The following is a 24,896-nucleotide window of genomic DNA, read 5'->3' as shown; positions in this document are numbered from 1 at the left end:
GCTTCCCGAGTAGCTGGCATTACAGGCGCATGCTGCCACACCAGGCTAATTTTTTGTATTTTTAGTAGAGACAGGGTTTTACAGTGTGCCCCAGGCTGGTCTTTAACTCCTGAGCTCAGGCAATCCACCTTCCTTGGCCTCCCAAAGTGCTAGAATTACTGGCGTGAGCCACCGCGCCCGGGCGTTTTTTTTTTTTTTTTTTTTTTTTTTTGTAGACAGATTCTTGCTCTGTGCCCAGTCTGGAATGCAGTGATGCCATCTCGGCTCACTGCAACCCCTACCTCTCAGGTTGAAGCAACACTCATGCCTCAGCCTCCCGAGTAGCTGGGATTACAGGCATGTGCCACCACACCCGGCCTGTTTTATTATTTTTAATAGAGATGATATTACCTTTAGATGACCAGGCTGTTCTCGAACTCCTGGCCTCAAGTGATTCACTTGCCTCAGCCTTCTAAAGTACTGGGATTATAGGTGTGAGCTGCTGTGGTGGCCCAAACCACCTTTTTTTCTTTTTCCTTTTTTTTTTTTTCCTTGACACAATCTTGCTCTGTTGCGCAGGCTGGAGTGCAGTGGCATGATCTCAGCTCATGGCAACCTCTGCCTCCCGGGTTTGAGCAGTTCTTCCTGCCTCAGCCTCCTGAGTAGCTGGGATTACTGGCGCCTGTCACCAGACCCGGCTAATTTTTGTATTATTAGTGGAGGTGGGACTGCTGGCCAGGCTGGTCTTAAACTCCTGAAACCAAGCCTGCATCGGCCTCCGAAAGTGCTGGAATTACAGATGAGAGTCACCCCACTCAGCCCTGAAACCTTCTATTGCCAGCAGTGTCATGGGTGAAGCCCATAACCCTGATGATTACGATTTGAGGTTCTCTGGAGGAAAAAAATATATATTAATAAATATTAAGGTAGGAAGATAACCTTTCTTCCTGGAAGTATATCAAGTGACCACAGAAACAAAACAGAGAAGGATGAAAGAAGAAGGGAACAAAAGAAAAACGAAGCTTCCTTCCTTCCTTCCTTCCTTCCTTCCTTCCTTCCTCTCACCCGCTCACCTGCTCCTCCCTTTCCCTACAAAAAAAAAAGAAAAATGAAGCATTTTTCTACGTTTTGACCTAATTGGAAATCCAAAACATAGTAAAAGAACTATGCAACTAAAAAAAAAAAAAAGGACATTGCACATTCATGGCTTTTAGGCCTCTCTGACATTGGTTCTGAATTTTATTGTTTTAAAAATTATATATCTATATATATATATATTTCTGGTTTCACCCTCCTGTGCTCCAGCAATAATCCTTCCTTGGCCTCCCAAGGTGCTGGGATTATAGGCATAAACCACAAGGCTCAGCCTGGTTCTGAATTATTTATTTGTTTATTTATTTATTTAGAGAAGAGTCTCACTCTGTTGCCCACGTGGAGTGCAGTGGTGCAATCTCGACTCATCGTAACCTCCACCTCCCAGGTTCAAGTGATTCTTCTGCCTCAGCCTCCCGTTTAGCTGGGAGTACAGGTGTGCACTACCGCACCCGACTAATTTTTGTATTTTTAGTAGAGACAGGGTTTCACCATATTGACCAGGCTGGTCTTGAACTCCTGACCTCGTGATCCACCCACCTCGGCCTCCCAAAGTGTTGGGATTACAAGGTGTGAGCCACTGCGCCCAGCCTGAATTAATTTTAACATCTCTGTAATGCACTAACTGACAACCCTTGATGGGATTAATCAATCCTAGGAATCAATTATATCTGAGGATCCCACTAAATGTAAGCAAGGTATACCCTATAATTTATTTATTTATTTATTTTGAGATGGAGTCTTGCTCTGTTGCCCAGGCGGGAGTGCTGAGACAGACTCTCAGTCGGTCGCCTGGCGGGAGTGCAGTGGTGTCATAATCAGCTCACTGCAGCCTCTGCCTTCCAAGTTCAAGCGATTTGTCCTGCATGAACCTCCTGAGTAGCCGGGATTACCGGTGGCTGCTACCATGCCTGGCTAATTTTTTGTATTTTTTAATAGAGGTGGGGTTTCACCATGTTGGCCAGGCTGGTCTTGAAGTCCTGACTTCAAGTGATCTGCCCACCTCAGCCTCCCAAAGCACTAGGATTATAGGTGTGAGCCACCATAATTTAAATTAACTCTTTGGCGGTTACAAATTGCCTTAACAAAATAGAACCCCAGGCTGGGCGTGGTGGCTCCCGCCTGTAATCCAAGCACTTTGGAGGCCAAGGTGGGCGGATCACCTGAGGTCGGGAGGTCGGGAGTTCAAGACCAGCCTGATCAACACAGTGAAACCCCATCTTTATATTAAAAAAAAAAAAGAAAAAAAAATTAAAAAAAAAGAATCCCAGGGATCTTACCACCCCTACTCCCCAGTTAAAGTCCTTAATATGGCCAAATGTCAATTAAACAGAGTCTTCAAGGATTGAAACCCATTGTACAAGACCTATTTAGTGAAGAGCTGTTATTCCCGGTGCTTCTTGTCTTAATAGCCCAATTTGTCCTGTTCTTAAACCTGGAAGAATAAATGGTGTCTCGTGGTGGGTTACTGCAACCTTGACGATGTGGTTGTGCCCCACACCCAGTCTCCAACATTCTGGCAGTAACTGGCTCCATCTAATCAGCACTGGTAAATACTCAGCTATCAGTTTTGGTAAGTCCCTTTTCAACAGTGACTTACCTGATGATTCCCTTCACTTTTAAATTTTTTTTTTTATTTTTTAGAGGCCAGGTGTGGTGGCTCATGCCTGTAATCCCAGCACTTTGGGAGGCTTAGGCAGGTGGATCATTTGAGATCAGGAGTTTGAGACCAGCCTGGCCAACATGGTGAAACCCCATCTCTACCAAAAATGCAAAAAAATTAGCCAGGTGTGGTGGCTCACATCTGTAGTCCCAGCTGTTCAGGAAACCGAGGCAGGAGAATTGCTTGAACCCGGAAGGCAGAGGTTGCAGTGAGCTGAGATCGCACCACTGCACTCCAGCCTGGGCAACAGAGCGAGAATTCTTCTCAAAGGAAGAAAAAAAAACCCCACAAAACTCTGGGAATCTTTTTTTTAACCTCACAGGTAGCCATATAAGTCAAAATAATACACACCTCTACCTAGGGTAACCCCACAATCCAAGGCTCCACGTGGATACTCCTTATGCATGCCAGAGTTCTAGACACTGCTGATACTAATCAAGTCTCTTATTTCACTTCTTTAGAGTGATGGGCTTTTGAACAAGGCATTCTATGGAAGTTTCATTGCCTTTACCAGTCTCTGGCTCAGAAAGCACCGGAAAGGCCTACTAAAATAAAATTCATGAATTGAGTGAAAGGTTACAAGTTTCATTCATCAACCAGTCATGGAGCGAATTGTCTGTCTTCATCTATTTTTCTTTTTCAAATAGACTTTATTTTTGTAGACTTTATTTTTAGACTTATAGAAAAATTGATGGGAAAGTATAGTGTTTCCACTTGACCGCTCCGCCTCCATGTGGTCTGTCCTTTTTATGTTTTGTATTACTTGAATCCATCTAATTGACCTACCAGTATTGATGCCTCAAAATTCACACTTTACATTAGGGCTGACTCTGTTAACAATCAAAGTCCACACTTTACATTAGGGCTGACTCTGTTCACAATCTATGGGTTTTGGCAAATTAACTGCTGTTCATCATGACTGCATCATCTAGGATGCTTTCCCTCACCTGAATATCTCATTCTTCCCCTATTCATTAATCCCTCCCTCTTCTCCCCAATTCTTGACAATCAGAAGTCTTTTTACTCTGTCACAATTTTGTATTTTTCTGAATGTCATCTTTGAAACTATACAGTATATAGCAATTTAGATTAGCTTCTTTCACTAATATATTTATATTAAAAGAAATATATATTTTTTTCTTTTCTTTTTTTTTTTTAAGACAGTCTCACTCTGTTGCTAGGCTGGAGTACAGTGGTGCGATCCCAGCTGACTGCAACCTCTGCCTTCTGGGTTCAAGCAATTCTCCTGCCTCAGCTTCCCAAATAGCTGGGACTATAGGCGTGTGCCACCACGCCCACCTAATTTTTCTATTTTTAGTAGAGATGGGGTTTCTTCATGTTGGTCAGGCTGGTCTTCAACTCTCGACCTCAGGTGATCTGCTCGCCTTGGCCTCCCAAAGTGCTGGGGATTACAAGCCACCATGCCTGGCCTAATAATCTATTTTCAAGTTTATATTGTAGTTTATAATATAATTTCAATAATGTATTTTCAAGTCAAGATTCTTCCATGTCTTTTTTTTTTTTTTTTTTAAATTGAGATGGAGTCTTTTCGGATCACCCATGCTGGTCTTGAACTCCTGGACTCAAGTGATTCTCCTGCCTCAGTGCCCTGAGTAGCTGATACTACAGGTCAGAGCCACCATACCCGGCCTTCATGTCTTTTTACGGCTTGATGCCTGATTTCTTTTTATCATTCTCTGGGTGAACCAGATGATTTATCCATATGTCTATTGAGAGAGATCTTGGTTCACTCTAAGGTTTGCAAATTTTGAATAAAGCAATAAGCATTCATGTGCAGGTTTGGCATGAACATAAGTTTTCAGCTCATTTAAGTAAATACTAGGAGCATGACGGCTAGATTACAGTTTCAGAGTATGTTTTGTTTTGTAACTGTCTGCCTTTCAAAGTAGGAGTGCCATTTTCCACTGCCAACAGCAAATGATGATCGCATTGTTCCCTGTCTTCACCATCATTTGGTGTTTTCAGTGTTTTGAAATTTAGCCCTTTAGTGAGTGTGGTAATATCTTAGTTTTATTTATCTTATTTATATTCGTTTTATTGATTCCCTAATGCTATATGATGTTGAGCATGTTTCCATACGCTTGTTTACCTTCTCTAACTCTTCTCTGGTGATGTGTATGTTCATATCTTTTGCCCAGTTTTGGTTGGATTGTCTTCCTGTTACTGAGTTTTTTTGTTTGTTTTGAGACCGAGTCTCACTCTTTCACCAGGCTGGAGTGCAGTGGCACGATCTCGGCTCACCGCAATCTCCGCCTTCTGGGTTCAAGCAATTCTCCTGCCTCAGCCTCCTGAGTTGGTGGACTACAGGGGCATGCCACCATGCCCAGCTAAGTCTTGTATTTTTAGTAGAGATGGGATTTCACCATGTTGGCCGGATGGTCTTGATCTCTTGACCTCGTGATCCACCCACCTTGGCCTCCCAGAGTGCTGGGATCACACGCGTGAGCCACCTGAGCCAGCTGTCATTGATTCTTTATCAAAGATCAGTTGACTATATTTGTGTGGCTGTACAGGAAAGCAGTTTGCCTTTGTGTGTTAAGCTTGTGTCCTTCAACCTTGCTCTTATTGATTCCAGGAGTTTTCTTTGTTGTGGATTTTTGAAATTCTCTATATACACAATCATGTCATATGCAGAAAAACAGTTTTAGTTCTTCCTTCCCAGTTGGTATATCTTTTATATATTTTTCTTGTGTTGGTGTCACTGTTGTACAATGTTGAATAGAAATGGTGAGAAGGGCCAGGCACAACGGCTTACACCTGCAAGTCGAGCACTTTGGGAGGCCAAGGTAGAGGGATCAGTGAGTTCAGGAGTTCCAAGACCAGTCTGGCCAACATGGTGAAACTCAATCTCTACTAAAAATACACAAATTAGCAGAGCATGGTGGGGCATGCCTGTAATCCCAGCTACTCAGGAGGAGGAAGCCGGACAATTTCTTGAACCCCAAAGGCGGAGATTGCAGTGAGCTGAGATGGCGCCACTGCACTCCAGCCTGGACAACAGAGTGAGACTTTGTCTCAAAAGAAAATAAATAAATAAAATAAATAGAGAAAAGTCAACAAAACTTTTGAGACTCCATCTCAAAAAAAAAAAAAAAGTGGGGGGGAAATGGTGAGAGTGTGAGAAGGGTCATTCTTACCTTCTTCCTCATGTTACTGGGAAAACGTCTAGTTTTTCACTGTAAGTATGATGTTAACTGCAGGTTTCTTGTATGTAGTTTCTCAAGAAGTTCTTGCCCAGTGCAGTGGCATGCACCTGTAGTCTTTGCTGCTTGGGAGGCCAAGGCAAGGAGATTGCTGGAGCCTACCATTTGAGGCTGTAGCACCATGACAGCACCTCTGAATAGCCAATATACTCCAGCCTGGGCCACGCAGCTAGACCAGTCTCAAAAAAAAAAAAAAGAGAAAGAAGAAGAAATTCTTCCCTGTATTCTTAGTTTGCTATCATAAATAGTTGTTCAATTTTGTAAAATGCTTTTTCATTTTCCCCTACTGACTCATCATATTAATAATCTTTCTATTTTTGCTCTTTGTTAGCTTGAGGAGACATTTGTCAGTTGTATTGATATTTTCACCTTACCACCTTTTGGTTGTTTACTTTTTTCTATGTATTTACTTATTTATTTTCTTTTGAGATGAAGTCTCGCTGTCTCCCAGGTTGGAGTACAGTGGCATGATCTCGGCTCACTGCAACCTCCGCCTCCAGGGTTCAAGCAATTCTCCTGTCTCAGCCTCCTGAGTAGCTGGGACTACAGGTGCATGCTACCATGCCCTGCTAATTTTTGTATTTTTAGTAGAGACAGGGTTTCACCATGTTGGTCAGGCTGGTCTGAAACTCCTGACCTTGTGATCCGCCTACCTCGACCTCCCAAAGTGTTGGAATTACAGGGGTGAGCCACCATGCCCGGCCTCTATTTATTTTTTTGAAAGGAATCTCACCCTGTCGCCCAGTGCAATAGTGCATCTTGGCTCACTGCAACCCCCGCATTCTGGGTTTAAGCAGTTCTCCTGCCTCAGCCTCCTGAGTAGCTGGGATTACAGGTGCCCGCCACCATGCCCAGCTAATTTTTTTTTTTTTGTATCTTTAGTAGAGATGGGGTTTTTACCATGTTGGCCAAGCTGGTCTCAAACTCCTGACCTCAGGTGATCCACCTGCCTCAGCCTCCTAAGGTGCTGAGATTACAGGCATGAGCCATTACGGGCCTTTCTCTGTTGATTTCTAACAAATGCATTCATTTATTCTATTGTTTATTTTGCTCTTCCATTTTTAATTGTGTTAGGTAGACACTGAGATTATTGATTACAGATTATTCGTTAGTGGTATATGTACTGAGTAGTATAAATTTCAGGCTAAGTACTCCTTTTGCTACATTTGACATGTTTTGATAAGTCTGTTTTTATTTAATTCAAAGGAATTTTTAGTATCTCTTGAGACTTTTCTCATCCATGCATTATTTAGAAGTTCAGGCCGGGCATGGTGGCTCAAGCCTGTAATCCCAGCACTTTGGGAGGCCGAGGCGGGTGGATCACGAAGTCAACAGATCGAGACCATCTTGGTCAACATGGTGAAACCCCATCTCTACTAAAATTACAAAAAATTAGCTGGGCACGGTGGTGTGTGCCTGTAATCCCAGCTGCTCGGGAGGCTGAGGCAGGAGAATTGCCTGAACCCAGGAGGCGGAGATTGCGGTGAGCCGAGATTGCGCCATTGCACTCCAGCCTGGGTAACAAGAGCGAAACTCCATCTCAAAAAAAAAAAAAAAAAAATTAGCTGGGCATGGTGGTGCGTGCTCCCCTACTGGGGAGGCTGAGGCAGGAGAATTGCCTGAACCCAGGAGGCGGAGGTTGCAGTGAGCCGAGATCGCGCCATTGCACTCCAGCCTGGGTAACAAGAGCGAAACTCTGTCTCAAAAAAAAAAGAAAAGAAGTTCAGTATTTAATCTCCAAGTGTTTATGGGTTTGTAAGCTTTCTGTTAGCGATTCTGGATCTGAGAACATGTTTTGTATTCTTGTCTTTTTTTTTTTTTTTTATAGAGATGGGGTTTCTCTATGTTGGTCAGGCTGGTCTTGAACTCCCAACCTCAGGTAATCTGCCTGCCTTGGCCTCTCAAAGTGCTGGAATTACAGGCATTAGCCACCGTATCTGGCCATATTTCTTGTCTTTTAAATTTGCTAGGAAGTATTTTATTTACCAGAATGTAAGATATCTTGAATACCAGAATATTCCACATGAATTTGAAAAGAATGTGTATTCTGCTGTTACTGAATGAAGTATTCTGGTTTTCAGTTAAGTCCACTTCTTTGATGGTGCTGTTCAATTTAACTATGTCCTTCCTGATTTTCTGCCTGCTGGATCTTTAAATTAGTAGTGGTGGTTATTGAAGTACACAGCTGTACCAGTGCATTCATGTATTTCTGCGGTTGCATTAGTTTTCACCTCATGCATTTTGCCACTCTGTGGTTATGTATGTACACAGTAAGGATTGACTTGTCTTGGTGAATTGACCCCTTTATCAGTATGTAATGCCATTCTATCACTGTATTTTCATGCTATGAAGTCAGCTTTTTCTGAAATTAATAAGGCTGTGACAGCTTTTTTTTTTTTTTTTTTGAGATAGAGTGTTGCTCTTGTTGCCCAGGCTGGAAGTACAGTGGTGCCATCTCGGCTCACTGCAACCTCTGCCTCCCAGGTTCAAGCAATTATCCTGCCTCAGCCTCCTGAGTAGCTGGGATTATAGGCACATGCCACCATGCCAGGCTAATTTTTTGAATCTTTAGTAGAGATGGGGTTTCATCATATTGGCCAGGCTGACCTCAAACTCTTGACCTCAGGTCATCCCACCTCGGCAGGGATTACAGGTGTGAGCCACCACACCCAGCTGGCTGTGCCAGTTTTTAAAAAAATAGTGTTGGCCAGGTGTGGTGTCTCATGCCTGTAATCCCGGCACTTTGGGAGGCTGACGCAGGTGGATCACGAGGTCAAGAGATAGAGACCATCCTGGCCAACGTGGTGAAACCCTGTCTCTACTAAAAATACAAAAATTAGCCAGATATGATGGTATGCACCTGTAATTCCAGCTACTCAGGAGGCCGAAGCAGAAGGAATCGCTCAAACCCTGGAGGCAGAGGTTGCAGTGAGCTGAGATCTTGCCATTGCACTCCAGCCTGGGTGACAAAGCGAAACTCCGTTTCAAGAAAAAAAAAATAGGGTTAGCATAATATCTCTTTTTCTGTTCCTTTATTTTTAATATATATTTGTGACATATTTAAAGTGGGTTTATTGGCCTAGGCATGGTGGCTCACACCTGTAATCCCAGCACTTTGGGAAGCTGAGGCAGTAGGATTGCTTGAGACCAGGAGTTTGAGACAAGTCTGGGCAACATAGTGAGACCCCATCACTATAAAAAAAAAACAACAAAATTATCCAGGGCTGGTAGTGTGCACCTGTAGTCCCAGCTACTCAGAGGCTAAGGTAAGAGAGTCCTTTGAGCCCCGGAATTTGAGGTTTTAGTCATCTATCATCCCACAACTGCACTCCAGCCTGGGTGACAGAGCATGACCCTGTCTCTAAAAAACAATAGTTAAAACAGTTGGATTTCTTGTAGACAACGTGTATTAGATACTCTTTTTTTTTTTTTTTCCCCACTGTGACAGCAACAGTGAGCTGAGATTGTATCACCGTAATCCAGCCTAGGCAACAGAGTAAGACTCCATCTCAAAAAATTAAAAAAATGTAAATAAATTTCTGGTGTGACAATTTCAACGTCTCTTTTATATCTCAGTCTGGTTCTGGTGGCTGCACTCTCTCTTCAAACCTTCTCAGTCTTTTTTTTTTTTTTTGAGATGGTGTCTTGCTCTTTTACTCAGACTGGAGTGCAGTGGTGCAATCTTGGCTCTCTGCAACTTCTGCCTCCTGGGTTCAAGTGATTCTCCCGCATCAGCCTCCCGAGTAGCTGGGGTTACAGACATGTGCCAACATACTTGGCTAATTTTTTGTACTTTTAGTAGAAACGGGATTTCACCATGTTAGCCAGGATGGTCTCTATGTCCTGGCTTCAGGTGATCTGCCAGACTCGGCCTCCCAAAGTGCTGGGGTTACAGGCATGAGCCACTGTGCCCAGCCAAACCATCTAAGTCTTTTATTATATCTTGTAATTTTTTTGTTGAAATGTGGGCATTGTGTTGAAAAGGAACTGAGGCAAACAGGCTTTAAATGCGAGGATTTAGGTTTATGCTATTGATTTTACGCTGTATACTATTCTCAGTAGCTGTAGGTGTCAGAAGATAAAATTGCACTTGATGTTCCTGGTTTTCTGTGTTCTGTCATTTTTGGGGTTCTCTAGAGATTTCTTCAGTTGTGAAACATGCAGAAAGAAACAGTGGAACATTCTTTCATTGTATTCTACTGTTGTATTTTATTTACATTATTTTATTTTATTTTTTTGAGATGGGAGTCTTACTCTGTCACCCAGACTGAAGTGCAGTAGTGCCATCTCGGCTCACTGTAACCTCTGCCTCTTCGATTTAAGTGATTCTTCTCCCTCAGCCTCCCAAGTAGCTGGAATTACAGGCATGCACCACCACACCCAGCTAATTTTTGTATTTTAGTAAAGACAGGGTTTCACTGTGTTGGCCAGGCTGGTCTCAAACTCCTTACCTCAAGTGATCCACTGCCTCGGCCTCCCAAAGTGCTGGGATTACAGGGCCACTACGTCCAGCCCTACTCTACTGTTTTAAAACAAAAACCCAGACCAGATGAATTGACTCATGCCTGTAATCCTAGCACTTTGGGAGGCCAAGATGGGTGGATTACTTGAGGTCAGGAGTTCAAGACCAGCCTGGCCAACATGGAGAAATCCTATCTATACTAAAAATACAAAATTAGCTGGGCTAGTGGTGTATCTGTAATCCCAGCTACTTGGATGGCTGAAGCAGAATTCCTTGAACTCTGAAAGCGGAGGTTGCAGTGAGTCAAGATTGTGTCAGTGCACTCCAGCTTGGGTGACAGAGGGAGACCGGGTCTCAAAACAACAACAACAAAAAACTGAAACCTGGGCCGGGCACGGTGGCTCAAGCCTCTAATCCCAGCACTTGGGAGGCCGAGGTGGGTGGATCACGAGGTCAAGGGATCGAGACCATCCTGGTCAACATGGTGAAACCCCGTCTCTGCTAAAAATACAAAAAATTAGCTGGGCATGGTGGCGCGTGCCTGTAATCCCAGCTACTCAGGAGGCTGAGGCAGGAGAATTGCCTGAACCCAGGGGGCAGAGGTTGCGGTGAGCCGAGATCGTGCCATTGCACTCCAGCCTGGGTAACAAGAGCGAAACTCCGTCTCAAATTAAAAAAAAAACAAAAACAAAAAACCTGAATGACACACTTTAACCAGTGGCTGGAGTGGAAACATGATATAATTCTATGAATCATCTGTCTTCTGGTGAGCCTGTGTCCCTGAGCCATGATGTTCTGTGCTGTGATAAGAAAGACATGTGGTCTTTGTGTGTGGTTCCTGGTACAGAGTTCCTAAATCTCTTGGAATTTCATGAGTGATAAGGGTAATAGGAGCCTCTTTTGTTGTAAAGAAATGACTACTGGAACTGCTACCTAACTTCAGGGTGGGGATTGATGTCCAGAAAGACACCCAGCCTTGATCTTTCAACAGCACTAGCCCCTAAACTCAGGGGAGAGAAAAAGGGCTGGAGGTTGAGTGCTTGAACTCCTGACCTCAAGTGATCCACCTGCCTTAGCCTCCCGAAGTGCTGGGATGACAGATGTGAGCCACTGCACCTGGGCTTTGATGCTCACAGCTTTAAGACCTCATTCCTCAGTTTCCACTGTGTATCCCATATACAGATGTGGTAGGAGGAAAGCCTGGGTCACCCTCATTTGGTGCTGGCAAGACAGCCAGTTCGCATCAGCCTCTGCCTATTTGCTTGAACTCTCACGCTAGCCCACTCCCGAATGTCAGAACAGATCCCCAGCCAGGCTCCTTTTCTTGCTCTCTCAAGCCATTTCACAAGTGCTCGAGCGCCTATGCAGCTTTCCCTGAGATCTTGAGCATGTGAGTAATAAACCCTTTCATGAGTTTAGGGGTTTTGTAGAGGTTCAAGTTGCTATGCTTTCTTTCCAGTAACCTCCTAGACCCACGAAATGAAATAGAGAAAGGAAAAACTGAACCTATGATAAATATTACACAAAAATGTGGAAATTAATACTTGTTCAAAGGAATATTTTCATTCAGTCATCTGGCTTTCCACAGACTTCCTGATCTCTCATGTTCACCCTTTTTAATTTTTTTTTTTTGAGACAGAGTCTTGCTCTGTTGCCAGGCTGGAGTGCAGTGGCGTGATCTCAGCTCACTGCAACCTCCGCTTCCCAGGTTCAAGCAATTCTTCTGCCTCAGCCTCCTGAGTAACTGGGAATACAGATGCATGCCACCATGCCCAGCCAATTTTTACATTTTTAGTAGAGATGGGGTTTCATCATGTTGGCCAGGATGGTCTTGATCTCCTGACCTCATGATCCACCCACCTTGGCCTCCCAAAGTGCTGGGATTACAGGTGTGCACCACTGCACCTGGCCCTGATCTCTCATGTTCTTGGAGAAAAAGAAAAAGCTGGCTGGGCTTGGTGGCTCATGCCTGTAATCCCAGCACTTTGGGAAACTGAGGTGGGCAGATCATGAGGTCAGGAGCTCAAGACCAGCCTGACCAATATGGTGAAACCCCATCTTTACTAAAAATACAAAAATTAGTTGGGAATAGCGGCTTGCCCCTGTAATCCCAGCTACTCAGGAGGCTGAGGGAGGAGAATCACTTGGATCCAGGAGGCAGAAGTTGCAGTGAACAGAGATTGCGCCACTGCACTACAGCCTGGACAACAGAGTGAGACTGTCTCAGAAAAAAAAAAGAAAAGAGAAAGCTTATACTTTTTTATCCTCAATGGGAGATGTGCAGCTTATAGTCTAAAAGGTGTATTGGTTTATTAAAATCTCATCCAGATTTGACCCCAAGTTTCATGAAATGCTGAGTGATATGGTGTGTAATAAGGTAGAAAATGAAAGAGTTTTTTTCACAAGGAATTGATGGTCTTCAAATTTGTTTCATTTGTATAGCATTTCTCCCACATCTCCAAGGTGGTCTTGGATCTGCATTTAAATAACAGGCTTCATGTGATCACAGTTAAAATATAGAAACAATTTCTGTGTGTTCATGATAGTGTCAAATTTATGAGGAAGTGAGTGTGGTAAGAGTCAGAGTTCTGACAACCAAGTCATGCCACTGAACTGAGACCACAGGATTATATGGAATTTCTCAGGAATTCTGAGTATGGATCCTCACTACTGCCATTCTCACCCATCCTCCTCTACACACATGTGGGATGTTTTAGGACTCCATCTCCCTTGAGGATGTGGCTGTGAACTTCACCCTGGAGGAGTGGGCTTTGCTGGATCCTGGCCAGAGGAATATCTACAGAGATGTGATGCGGGCAACCTTCAAGAACCTGGCCTGTATAGGTAAGGGCGACATCATTTCTTGACTTAATTTAGAACAAGTGTTTCTTGCACAACTGTTTTCCAAGATTTAAAATGTGGGAAGGGAATACTCAGGTCGGTAAACCCGACGATAAGGTCATAGCTAATTACGGACCTTAGAGTGTTACAATTTTCTGTAATTTCTAATAATTTAGAGTGAGTTTTCTGGGTCTGTATTTTAGGGGAAAAATGGAAAGACCAGGATATTGAAGATGACCCCAAAAACCAGGGAAGAAATCTAAGGTGAGTTGCATTCACCAGAGTAATTATATAGCCCATGAGGGAATCTTAGTATTTCATAAATTTCAAAAGCCAAGCAAGCAAAACAATAAGCACAGCTGCAAGTTTATTCGTTCTTAGAAAATTTTTACTAAAAATGTTTCATGGAAACTGTCATGGGCTGGGCTGGGTGGCTAATGTCTCTAATCCCAGCCATTGGGAGGTGAAGGGTGGAGAATTGCTTGAGGCCAGGAATTCAAGACCAGCCTGGTCAACATAGTGAGAATCTGTCTCTACCCAAAAAAAAAAAAAAAAAAAAAGTCATAGATGTTCAGGGTATGAAGATAAATCACTATGAAACAGTATTAAAAAATCCTGGCTGGGGCTGGATACGGTGGCTCACCCCTGTAATCTCAGCACTTTGGGAGGCTGAGGCAGGCGGATCACGAGGTCAGGAGATCAACACCATCCTGGCCAACATGGTGAAACCTCATCTCTACTAAAAATACAAAAATTAGCTGGGTGTGGTGGCATGCTCCTGTAGTCCCAGCTACTCAGGAGGCTGAGGCAGGAGAATTGCTTCAACCCAGGATGCAGAGGTTGCAGTGAGCCGAGATTGTGCCACTGTACTCCAGCCTGGCGCTTGGTGACAGAGTGAGACTCTGCCTCAAAAAAAAAAAAAAAAAAAATCCTGGTCGAGGATGGTGGCTCACACCTGTAATCCCAATATTTTGGGAGGCTAAGGCAGGCAGATTATCTGAGGTCAGGAGTTCAAGACTAGCCTGACCAACATGGAGTAACCCTATCCTTACTAAAAAAAAATACAAAATTAGCTGGACATGGTGGCACATGCCCAGCTACTTAGGAGGCTGAGGCAGGAGAATCGCTTGAACCTGGGAGGTGGAGGTTACAGTGAGCCAACATCACATCATTGCACTCCAGCCTGAGCAACAAGAGCAAAATTTCATTTCAAAAAAAAAAAAAAAAATCCTGGCTATTTTGATAATAGCTATGATCACAGCCTGTTCTAGAGTATTCAGTGTATTAGCTTTCAATCAGTTTAGACAGGGCAAATAACATACAGTGTCTCTGAAAATATTAAAAATGTAATTCTGGTACTTGGTAATAAATATAACATCATTAATACAAAACTACTAATAAAAAAATGATACTCATTTTTTACAGAGGTCCTATGGTTGAAACACTCTGTGAAAATAAAGATCGTGAGTGTGGAAAAAGCACTAGCCAGATTCCTGATCTGGATATTAACCTGGACACTCCTACTGGATTAAAACCGTGTGACTGTGGTGTGTGTGGGGAAGTCTTCATGCATCAGGTCTCCCTCAATAGGCACATGAAGTCTCACAATGAACAGAAACCAAATGAGTATCACGAATTTGGAGAGAAGCCACATAAATGTAAAGAATGTGGGAAAACCTTCACTCGCAGCTCCAGTATTCGAACCCATGAAAGAATTCACACTGGAGAGAAACCCTATGAATGTAAGGAATGTGGGAAAGCCTTTGCATTTCTCTTTTCCTTCCGAAACCACATAAGAATTCATACTGGAGAGACACCCTACGAATGTAAGGAGTGTGGGAAGGCGTTCAGATATCTTACTGCTCTTCGGCGCCATGAAAAAAATCACACTGGAGAGAAACCCTACAAATGTAAGCAGTGTGGAAAAGCCTTTATATATTACCAGCCTTTTCTAACCCATGAAAGGACTCACACTGGAGAGAAACCTTATGAATGTAAGCAATGTGGGAAAGCCTTCAGTTGTCCCACGTACTTACGAAGTCATGAGAAAACTCATACCGGAGAGAAACCCTTTGTATGTAGGGAATGTGGAAGAGCCTTCTTTTCTCACTCAAGCCTTCGAAAACATGTGAAAACCCACACCGGAGTTCAACCTTATACATGTAAGAAATGTGGGGAAGCTTTCAAGTCTTCTAGTTCCTGTGAAGTGCATGAAAGAACTCATTTTGGAGAAAAACCCTACGAATGTAAACAGTGTGGTAAAGCCTTCAATTCTTCAAGTTACCTTCAATTGCATGAAAGAGTTCACACTGGAGAGAAAACTTATGAATGTAAAGAATGTGGTAAAGCCTTTCTTTATTCCACTCACTTTCGAATTCATGAAAGAACCCATACTAGAGAGAAACCCTATGAATGCAAACAGTGTGGTCGAGTCTTCATTTACTTCAGTCACCTTCGCAGGCACGAAAGAAGTCACACTGGGGTGAAACCATGTGAGTGTAAGCAGTGTGGCAAAGCTTTCACCTGTTTAAATTCCCTGAAAGTACACAAAAGAATTCATACCGGAGAAAGACCCTTTCAGTGTAGACAATGTGGTAAAGCCTTCAGTTATTCAAAGTCTTTGCACGTGCATGAAAGGACTCATGCTAGAGGGAAGCCCTAAGAATGTAAGCAATGTTGTAATGCAGTCGGTTGTATTAGTTACTTGTGAATGTATGAGAGTACTTAGGCCTGAGAGAAAGTCCAGGAACGTAAACACTGTGATGAAGCCTTCGGTTGTCCTGATTTACTTTGAAGACATGACTCATGTGGCAATGAAATATTTTACAAAAGTGGGAGGAACTTCCACTCTCCTGTAGGATTACAAATATATCAATGGACTCCATGGACAGAAACCCTAAGAGTGTAAGGGGTGTGAGAAAGCTTTCACTTCACATAATCTTTTGAAGACACCTGAGAATATATACTGGAGAGAAACTATAAAAAATGTGAGAAATTCTTCATCCCAGGTTTTTGTTTTGTTTTTTGAGATGGAGTTTCACTCTTGTTGCCTAGGCTAGAGTGCAGCGGCATGATCTCTGCTCACCACAACCTCCACTGCCCAGGTTCAAGCAATTCTGCCTCAGCCTCCCGGGTAGCTGGGTTTAAAGACATGTGCCATCATGCCCAGCTAATTTTGTTTTTTTTTTGAGATGGGAGTTTCGCTCTTGTTACCCAGGCTGGAGTGCAATGGCGCTATCTCGGCTCACCGCAACCTCCGCCTCCTGGGTTCAGGCAATTCTCCTGCCTCAGCCTCCCGAGTAGCTGGGATTACAGGCACGCGCCACCGTGCCCAGCTAATTTTTTTGTTTTTAGTAGAGACGGGGTTTCACCATATTGACCAGGATGGTCTCGATCTCTTGACCTTGTGATCCACCCACCTCGGCCTCCCAAAGTGCTGGGATTACAGGTGTGAGCCACTGCGCCCGGCCCTAATTTTGTATTTTTGATAGAGAAAGGGTTTCACGGTGTTGGTCAGGCTGGTCTCTGTCTTCTGACCTCAAATGATCCACCCACCTCAGCCTGCCAAACTGCTGAGATTACAGGCGTGAGCTACCATGCCTGGCTGTAGCCTTCTTAAATGTAAGCAGTATGGGAACATCTTCAATTACATATGCAACCATTGTTGAGATCCTTCTTAGGAAGAATTAAAGGAATGGGGAAGAAGGACTTGGGCCCCAGCAGGCCTTTTGTGGCACCAAGTCTGAAGTTAGGAAAAACCCTCTAGGGCAGCGCCTGCCCTTGGCTCACATGCGACTGGATAGAAATGATAAGACTCCCAGAATCTGCCTTTAAGTTTTCATCAGTGTCCTCGGGTCAGACTGTGGGAATGCTGTGCTTCTAAAACAAAGGTGCATCCCGTTATCCTCCCCAAGTGAGATCTGCCTGTGGACATCCTAATTCACAGACATGATCGGCATTGCATTATTCCAGGACTGTTTGAGGTCATCTCCAGCTTTGCTTCCCATCTCAAACCTACACTTTGGATATTTGCTGGGAGACACATTTAAACATTCATATCCAAATTTCTCTGTGGCAACCCCAGACGGCTCTGAGATGAGAGGGCTGCAGAAGCAGAACTTGTGTCATGGGACACATGCCCCTTGACCACACAGCATCCACTGTCCTATAATTTCCAGCCCTGTACCAACCACCACAGTCAGAATAATCTCAAAACTGCTGGTGGAGTCACAAAGACATACTCTGCCATGTCTTAGCTGTAGGACACACAAAATTCTTACCTCCCCTAAGTTGCTTACCCTGTTTTCTGGCACATTCTACCCTGAGATAATTCAGTGGCATATGCACTGATGATGCTCTGGCCTTCTCACCTCAGTGCATGCCACATGCATGCTGCTCCAGGACTGGTTTCATAGCCTCCTACTAAGACTAGCACCTGGCTCTTTTTGGAAAAGGACCCACCCTGCAGTGCTCCAACTCTTGTGTGTGGGAAGTGCTGGTGTCAGGGTTCACAGGCCATGGAACTGCCTTGCTTCACATCACAAGGCAAGATGAACTCAACTCCCAGTAAATTGCTTCCTGGAGCTACTGAAGTTTTCTCCCGTCTCTGAATTGCACAGGCATGAGAGGTGTGGGGTCTGACCCTTGTTGGGGTCAGTCCCCCTTTTTCTTAGAGAGCAAGTCAGTGTGTTCTAGAAGGGAAGTGGCAGCATTGAGGGAAACCAGGTCACCATCCACACTTGTAACAACTTATGGTCTCCCTGGGTCCTAGAAGTGATCTGTCGCTTGGAGACCTGTGGAACTCCCTAGGCCTCTGGTCTCTACCCTCCCTCAGCAGCAGGGATGGGTGATGGGTCACATGGCAGCATCCAAAACCAAGATACAAGAGTCCAGAGGCTGACTGGAGCAAGGTTTGCTGGCAGATGAGGCCTCAGTGGAAGTGACGGCTACTGTAGAGCTGCGGTGGAAGATCTGGTGGCTGAGCCATGAGATACACACCTTTGCTTCTCTCACCAGGAACATTTATGGTAGTTTGAGGGGTTGGAACATTATTACTCAACCCATTTCAGGTCCCTCTTTTTCACATTCTTGGGCTGCCATGTTGTGCTTTTGTAGAGATGTGGGAGTCAGCTGCCATGTTGTGCTTTTGTACTGTGGGAGCTCAGGAAGTTTGAAATTCCTTCACTATCAGAATGGGCTCAAGGAGCCATCTCTTATGATAGGTCTGGGGGGCACTAATGGGTATCTCTTAGTGGAATGAAAATGAGAACATTTCATTTTTTGAAGGACAAGTATATGAGTCTATGATGAGGTTTGTGTAAAACCCATTTGTGTCTGTGTCTGCGTCCTGATATTCAGTATTTTCCTCTATGTAATGCCCTCTAATAGCCAACAAAGCTGTGCTGTGTTAATATCTCTGTGCTGATATCCCTGTTCCCTCGATGCTGGCATTCCGGAAGACAAGAAAGCAAGCGAGAATCTGTAATGCACTGTGGTAGTTACTCCCGAGGAGCCAGAGAAACCTGGAGACAGATCAGAACACCTGGGGTCGGTCTGTCTCTGGAAGCATCTTTTAGTGTTTGGGCTGTTACATCTATGGGTTTGTGCATTTGTGTCTCTCTCTCCCTGTATGGACAGTGACAAAGTGGGATTTTTGTATATTTATCTATAGGGATATGTGTGTATATATATTTTCAAATATGGAATGCTTCGTGTATTTTTTTTTTTTTGAGGCAGTCTTTCTCTTGTTACCCAGGCTGGAGCGCAGTGGCATGATCTCAGCTCACTGCAACCTCTGCCTCCTGCGTGCAAGCATTTCTCATGCCTCAGCTTCCTGAGTAGCTGAGATTACAGGTGCCCACCACCACACCTGGCTAATTTTTGTGTTTTTGGTAGAGATGGGGTTTCTCCATGTTGGTCAGTCTGGTCTCAAACTCCTGACCTCAGGTGACCCACCTGTTTTGGCCTCCCAAAGTGCTGGGATTACAGGTGTGAGCCACTGTGCCTGGCCTTACTATTATTTTTATTATTGTTATTATTTTTTTGAGATGGAGTCTTGCTCTGTCACCAGGCTGGAGTGCAATGGCTCAATCTTGGCTCACTGCAATCTCTGCCTCCTGGGTTCAAGAGATTTTTACTGCCTCCTCCCGAGTAGCTGGATTACAGGCATGCGCCACCACACTCAGCTAATTTTTGTATTTTTAGTAGCCATGGGGTTTTACCATGGTGGCCAGGATGTTCTCAGTCTCCTGTGATCCGCCCGCTTCAGCCTCCCAAAGTCCTGGGATTACAGGTGAGCCACTGTGCCCGGCCAGATTGCTTGTATTTTCTTCCCTGATTTCCCAGGGAGCATCACCCTTAACATCAAATGGAGCTGATGAGAGCAAACATCCTTGCTTCTGATATTAGATATTAAAAACGGTGTTACATCCCCAAAGGTTTTGTTGACTTTTTCACATAGTTCTTGTAGCAGTCTATTCCTAGGTTATTGTGGGTTTTTATCATAAATGGGTGTTGAATTATGTCAGAAGCTTTTCTGCATCAATCAAGACTCGTTTTTCCATCATTTGCTAATGTGGTGTATCCCATGGATCCATTTCCATATTGTGAACCACCCTTACATTCCAGGGATAAATCTTACTTGGTTATGTTGCATCATCTTTTGAATATGTTGCTTTATATGGTTCACTGGCATTTATTTCAAGATTTTTGCATCAGTACTTACAAGGGATAGGAATGCCATCTTCACTTGCTGCAGAGCCCTGGCATGTTCTCCTTGAGACCTCATTTTTGCAGTAAGCCTTTTCATGTTCTCGGTGTGTATGTGCACCACATAGCCATCAGTGTCAACATCCGAACCACGCCTTTCCAGGCAACCGCAACAGTTGGCACTATCTGGATGTCTAGATGTTGGTCACCATGCCATGGTCAGCCTTCCCTTGCTGTCAGGTGCTAACCTGCTCTGCTACGTGGTGAGCAGCATGCTCTTTGAGCTGTTGCTGCTTGCTGCTCTGTTCCATTGTTGAGACCTAACAAACTTCGGTCCCAGACTTAGCCAACCAAAGCTGGCAGTTTCTATAAAAGTCTGGCATTTAGGAGCAGTAGTATGGGATTTGGGCCCTCTTTAAAGTGGTCTAGGGCTAGGCATTTTCACTTTGCCTTTCTATGGAGAATGAAGCTGGAACTGATGCTAGGTGTTGGCCTTGTCTTACAGGTCTGGTGGTGAGACTTTTATCTTGTGCATATTGGGAACCCCCAGTGGTGGTCATTCCTGAAAGAGCAATCATTTGAAAATGAGAAAGAAAGCTGGGGGTGTGGCTCACACCTGTAATCCCAGCATTTTGGAAGGCCAAGGCAGGTGGATCACTTAAGGTCAGGAGTTCGAGACCAACCTGACCAACATGGTGAAAGCCCATCTCTACTAAAAATACAAAATTAGCTGGGCATGGTGGTGCATGCCTGTAACCCTAGCTACTTGGGAGGCTGAAGCACAAGAATCACTTGAACCCAGTAGGCAGAGGTTGCAGTGAGCTGGGATGGTGCCATTGTACTCCAGCCTGGGCAGCAAGAGCGAAACTCCATCTCAAAAAAAAGAAAAATGAGAAGGCTGGGTGTGGTGGTTCACGCCTGTAATCTCAGCACTTCGGAAGGCCGAGGCAAGTGGATTACCTGAGGTTAGGAGTTCGAGACCAACCTGGCCAATTGGTGAAACCCTTTATGAAAAATACAAAAATTAGCCTGTATGTGATGGTGCACATCTTTAACTCCAGCTACTCAGGAGGCTAAAACAGGAGAATCATTTGAACTTGGGAGTCAGAGGTTGCAGTGAGCTAAGATTGCTCCACTGCTTTTCAGCCTGGGCAATGGAGCAAGATCCTATCTCCAAAAAATAAATAAAGAAGGTAGGGAAGCTACCATTAGATGGTGTCCTGAAGTTCACACTCAGCTGGACCTGTAAGTACCTCTGCTGCTGCCGCCACCCATGTCTCCATCTCAACACAGACCCTGATCCTCTCTCTGGGTTGTAAGGGACAACTCCGTGACATTTCTGTTTTGTTTTGTTTTTTTTGAGATGGAGTTTCACTCTTGTTGCCCAGGCTGGAGTGCAATGACATGACCTCAGCTCACCGCAACCTCCACCTCTCTGCTTCAAGCGATTCTTCTGCCTCAGCCTCCTGAGTAGCTGGGATTACAGGCATGTGCCACCACACCTGGCTAATTTTTTGTATTTTTAGTAGAAACGGGGTTTCTCCATGTTGGTCAAGCTGGTCTCAAACTCTTCTTGTGATCCACATGCCTCAGCCTCCTAAAGTGCTGGGATTACAGGCGTAAGCCCTTGTACCCGGCCACCCTGCAGCATTTCTGTAGCCCAACAAAGGTGTTAGTTCAAACATGAATAAATCCCAGTGTCCCTAAACTAGGTAAAGCATCTATTGTCATGCAGGAAACTCCTGCTATGGTTTCCATGTGGTTTGTCTTCTCCTTAGTTCATTGAAATTTGGTCCAGTGTAGTGGTTTTAGGCCTGGTGGGAGGTGTTTTAAGTCATAGGGTCGATCCCTCATGAATGACTTTGTGCTCTCTGGTTAGTAGAATATTGTTCAGGCTGGGTGCGGTGGCTCACACCTTATTACATGGCTCACATCGAATAGAATCTCCTGTTTTCAGCAAAAATTGGTTTGTTTGGGATCTATCTGCTCCCTTAAAACAATTTTGAACATGCAGCATTTAGCATAAGTGATTCCATTTCGGTTTGATCTTGCCTTTTGGGCCTAGTATAGGAGCTCAGACCAAAACAACAGCCTCCCATTGTTTAATAATGGCCAATCAGAACATTGTTAAAAATTTTTGTTTAACAGTGGCCAATCAGAAAAGGAAATTATGGGCCGGGTGCAGTGGCTCATGCCTGTAATCTCAGCACTTTGGGAGGCGGAGGCGGGCAGATCACCTGAGGTCTGGCATTCGAGACATACCTGGCCAACATGGTGAAACCCCATCTCTACTAAAAATACAAAAAATTAGCTGGGCGTGGTGGTATGCACCTATAATCCCAGCTACTTGGGAGGCTGAGGCAGGAGAATCACTTGTACCTTGGGAGCGGAGGTGGCAGTGAGTCAAGATTGTGCCATTGCACTCCAGCCTGCACAAGAAGAGTGAAACTCTGTCTCAAAACGAAAAGGAAAAGAAAAGGAAATTATGAAACAATAACATTTAAAATAGCATAGCAAAGAACAAAATACTTCAAAATAGTGTTAACCAAAAAGGCAAAACATATAAACTGAAAACTGCAAGACATTGCTAAAAGAAATTTAAAAAAGAACAAATAAATAGATATCTGTGGTACCGTGGAATATGTTCTTCTTTTTTTTTTTTTTTTTTTTTGAGTCTCGCTCTCCCCCAGGCTGGAATGCAGTGGTGCGATCTCAGCTCATCGCAACCTGCCACTTCCTGGGTTCATGCAATTCTCCTGCCTCAGCCTCTGTAGTAGCTGGGACCACAGGTGTGCACCAGGACACCTGGCTAATTTTTTTTTTTTTTTTTTTTGTATTTTTAGTAGAGATGGGGTTTTGCCATGTTGACCAGGCTGGTCTCCTGCCCTTAAGTGATCTGCCTGCCTTGGCTTCCCAGAGTGCTGGGATTGCAGGCGTCAGCCACCATACCTGGCCTGTTTTTTTTTTTTTTCTTAGTCCATTTGGCATTGCTGTGGTAGAACACCTGAGGTAATTTATTAAGAACAAAGGTTATTTGACTCGCAATTCTGGTGACCGAAAAGTCCAAGAGTGGACAACTGTGTCTGGTGAGGGTTTCACCTATTTACACTTGTGGCGGAAAGTAGAAGAGAAGCAGCATGTGCAGAGATCACATGGGAGACAGCAAGTAAGAGGACATCAGGGAAGACAGACTCTTTTTCTTTTCTTTTTTTTTCTGAGATGGAGTTTTGCTCTTGTTGCCCAGGCTCGAGTGCAAGGGCTCGATCTCGGCTCACCACAACCTCCAAGCGATTCTCCTGTCTCAGCCTCCCAAGTAGCTAGGATTACAGGCATGCGCCACCACGCCTGGCTAATTTTTGTAGTTTTAGTAGAGACAGAGTTTTTCCATGTTGCTCATGCTGGTTCGAACTCCCAACCTCAGGTGATGCCTCCCAAAGTGCTGGGATTATAGGCGTGAGCCACCGTACCTAGCTGGAAGACGGACTCTTTAATAACCCACTCTTGTGGGAACCATTCCTGTGAAAGCAATGACAGGAGGTCGGCCCACTGCAACCTCTACCTCCCTGGTTCAATCAATTCTCCTGCCTCAGCCTCCTGAGTAGCTGGGATTATAGGCGTGTGCCACCATGCCTGGCTAATTTTTGTATTTTTAGTAGAGATAGGGTTTCGCCAGGTTGGCTAGGCTGGTCTCCAACTCCTGACCTCAACTCCCCCTGCCTTGGCCTCCCAAAGTGCTGGGATTACAGGTGTGAGCCACCACACCCAGTTGCTAGACCTCATTTCTGTGATTGCACCACTGCACCCCAGCCTGGGTGACAGAATGACACCCTGTTTAAAAAAAAAAAAAAAAAAAAAAAAACTGAAAAAAAGGCTGGGCGTGGTGGCTCACACCTGTAATTCAAGCACTTTGGAGGCCAAGGCGGGTGGATCACCTGTGGTTGGGAGTTCAAGACCAGCCTGACCAACATGATGAAACCCCATCTTAAAAAAAAAAAAAAATTAAAAACACGAAAAAAATACCAAAAAAAAAAAAAAAGCCTACTTATTTTTTTAAACTTTCTTCTTTTTTTTTAATGGATAAGATCCAGGAAGAACCCACTTAATTTTTTAAGGGACAGGGACTCACTGTTCCCCACGCTTTAGTGCAGTGGTAAGATCTCGGCTTACTTCAATCTCTGCCTCCCAGGCTCATGTGATCCTCCCACCTTGACCTCCTGAGTAGCTGGGACCACAGGCACATGACACCACACCTGGCCAATTTTTGTATTTTAAGTAGAGACGGGGTTTCCCCATGTTGCCCAAGCTGGTCTTGAACTTTTGAGCTCAAGGGATCCACCGGCCTCAAGCTCCTAAATTGCTGGAATTACAGACGTGAATCACCATGCCCAGCCTGGCTCATGCTTAAGACTCTAACTCCCAATAGCTTGGAGGTAAGAGTTTTTTTTTGTTTTTTTTTTTCCTCTGTCTTGCTCTGTCATACAGGCTGGAGTACAATGGCATGATCTCAGCTCACTGCAACCTCTGCCTTCTGGGTTCAAGTGATTCTCCTGCCTCAGCCTCCCGAGTAGCTGGGATTACAGACTTGTGCCACCACATCCAGCTAACTTTTGTATTTTTAGTAGACACAGGGGTTTCGCCATGTTGGCCAGGCTGGTCTTGAACTCTGGACCTCAGGTGATCTGCTCACCTCAGCCTCCCAAAGTTCTAGGATTACAGGTGTGAGCCACCACACCTGGCCACAGGTTAGAGTTTTTAATGGCAAGAGTATTGTATTCAGGTATAACCTTAAGACTGAAAAAAAAAAAAAGTATTGTAAAGACAGCAGGAAACATACATACCACACACACACACACACACACACACACACAGACACAGAAAAGGCAGGGTAAATTTCAGGAAAGCAGAGCTGCAGACAAAATCATAAATC

At 44.3% G+C, this 24,896-nt stretch overlaps 1 protein-coding gene across 2 annotated transcripts in view; it reads left to right on the top strand.

Annotated features, from left to right (window-relative positions):
* The window catches only part of ZNF490 (zinc finger protein 490), a 40,617-nt gene extending 20,920 nt beyond the window's left edge, over positions 1-19,697 (top strand). For both annotated transcript variants that reach the window (XM_035283919.3, XM_035283918.3), the window contains 3 exons: positions 13,138-13,264; positions 13,465-13,525; positions 14,687-19,697. In XM_035283919.3, the coding sequence (XP_035139810.3) occupies positions 13,138-13,264; positions 13,465-13,525; positions 14,687-15,923 (1,425 nt within the window). In that variant the 3' untranslated portion in view covers positions 15,924-19,697. The remainder of the gene's footprint in view (positions 1-13,137; positions 13,265-13,464; positions 13,526-14,686) is intronic.
* Positions 19,698-24,896: the final 5,199 nt, after the last annotated feature.

Source organism: Callithrix jacchus, chromosome 22 (genome assembly GCF_049354715.1).
Source record: "Callithrix jacchus isolate 240 chromosome 22, calJac240_pri, whole genome shotgun sequence".
NCBI classification, from domain to species: domain Eukaryota; kingdom Metazoa; phylum Chordata; class Mammalia; order Primates; family Cebidae; genus Callithrix; species Callithrix jacchus.
The sequence above is the reverse complement of the archived record's forward strand: the minus strand, read 5'-3'. Positions and strand labels throughout refer to the sequence as shown.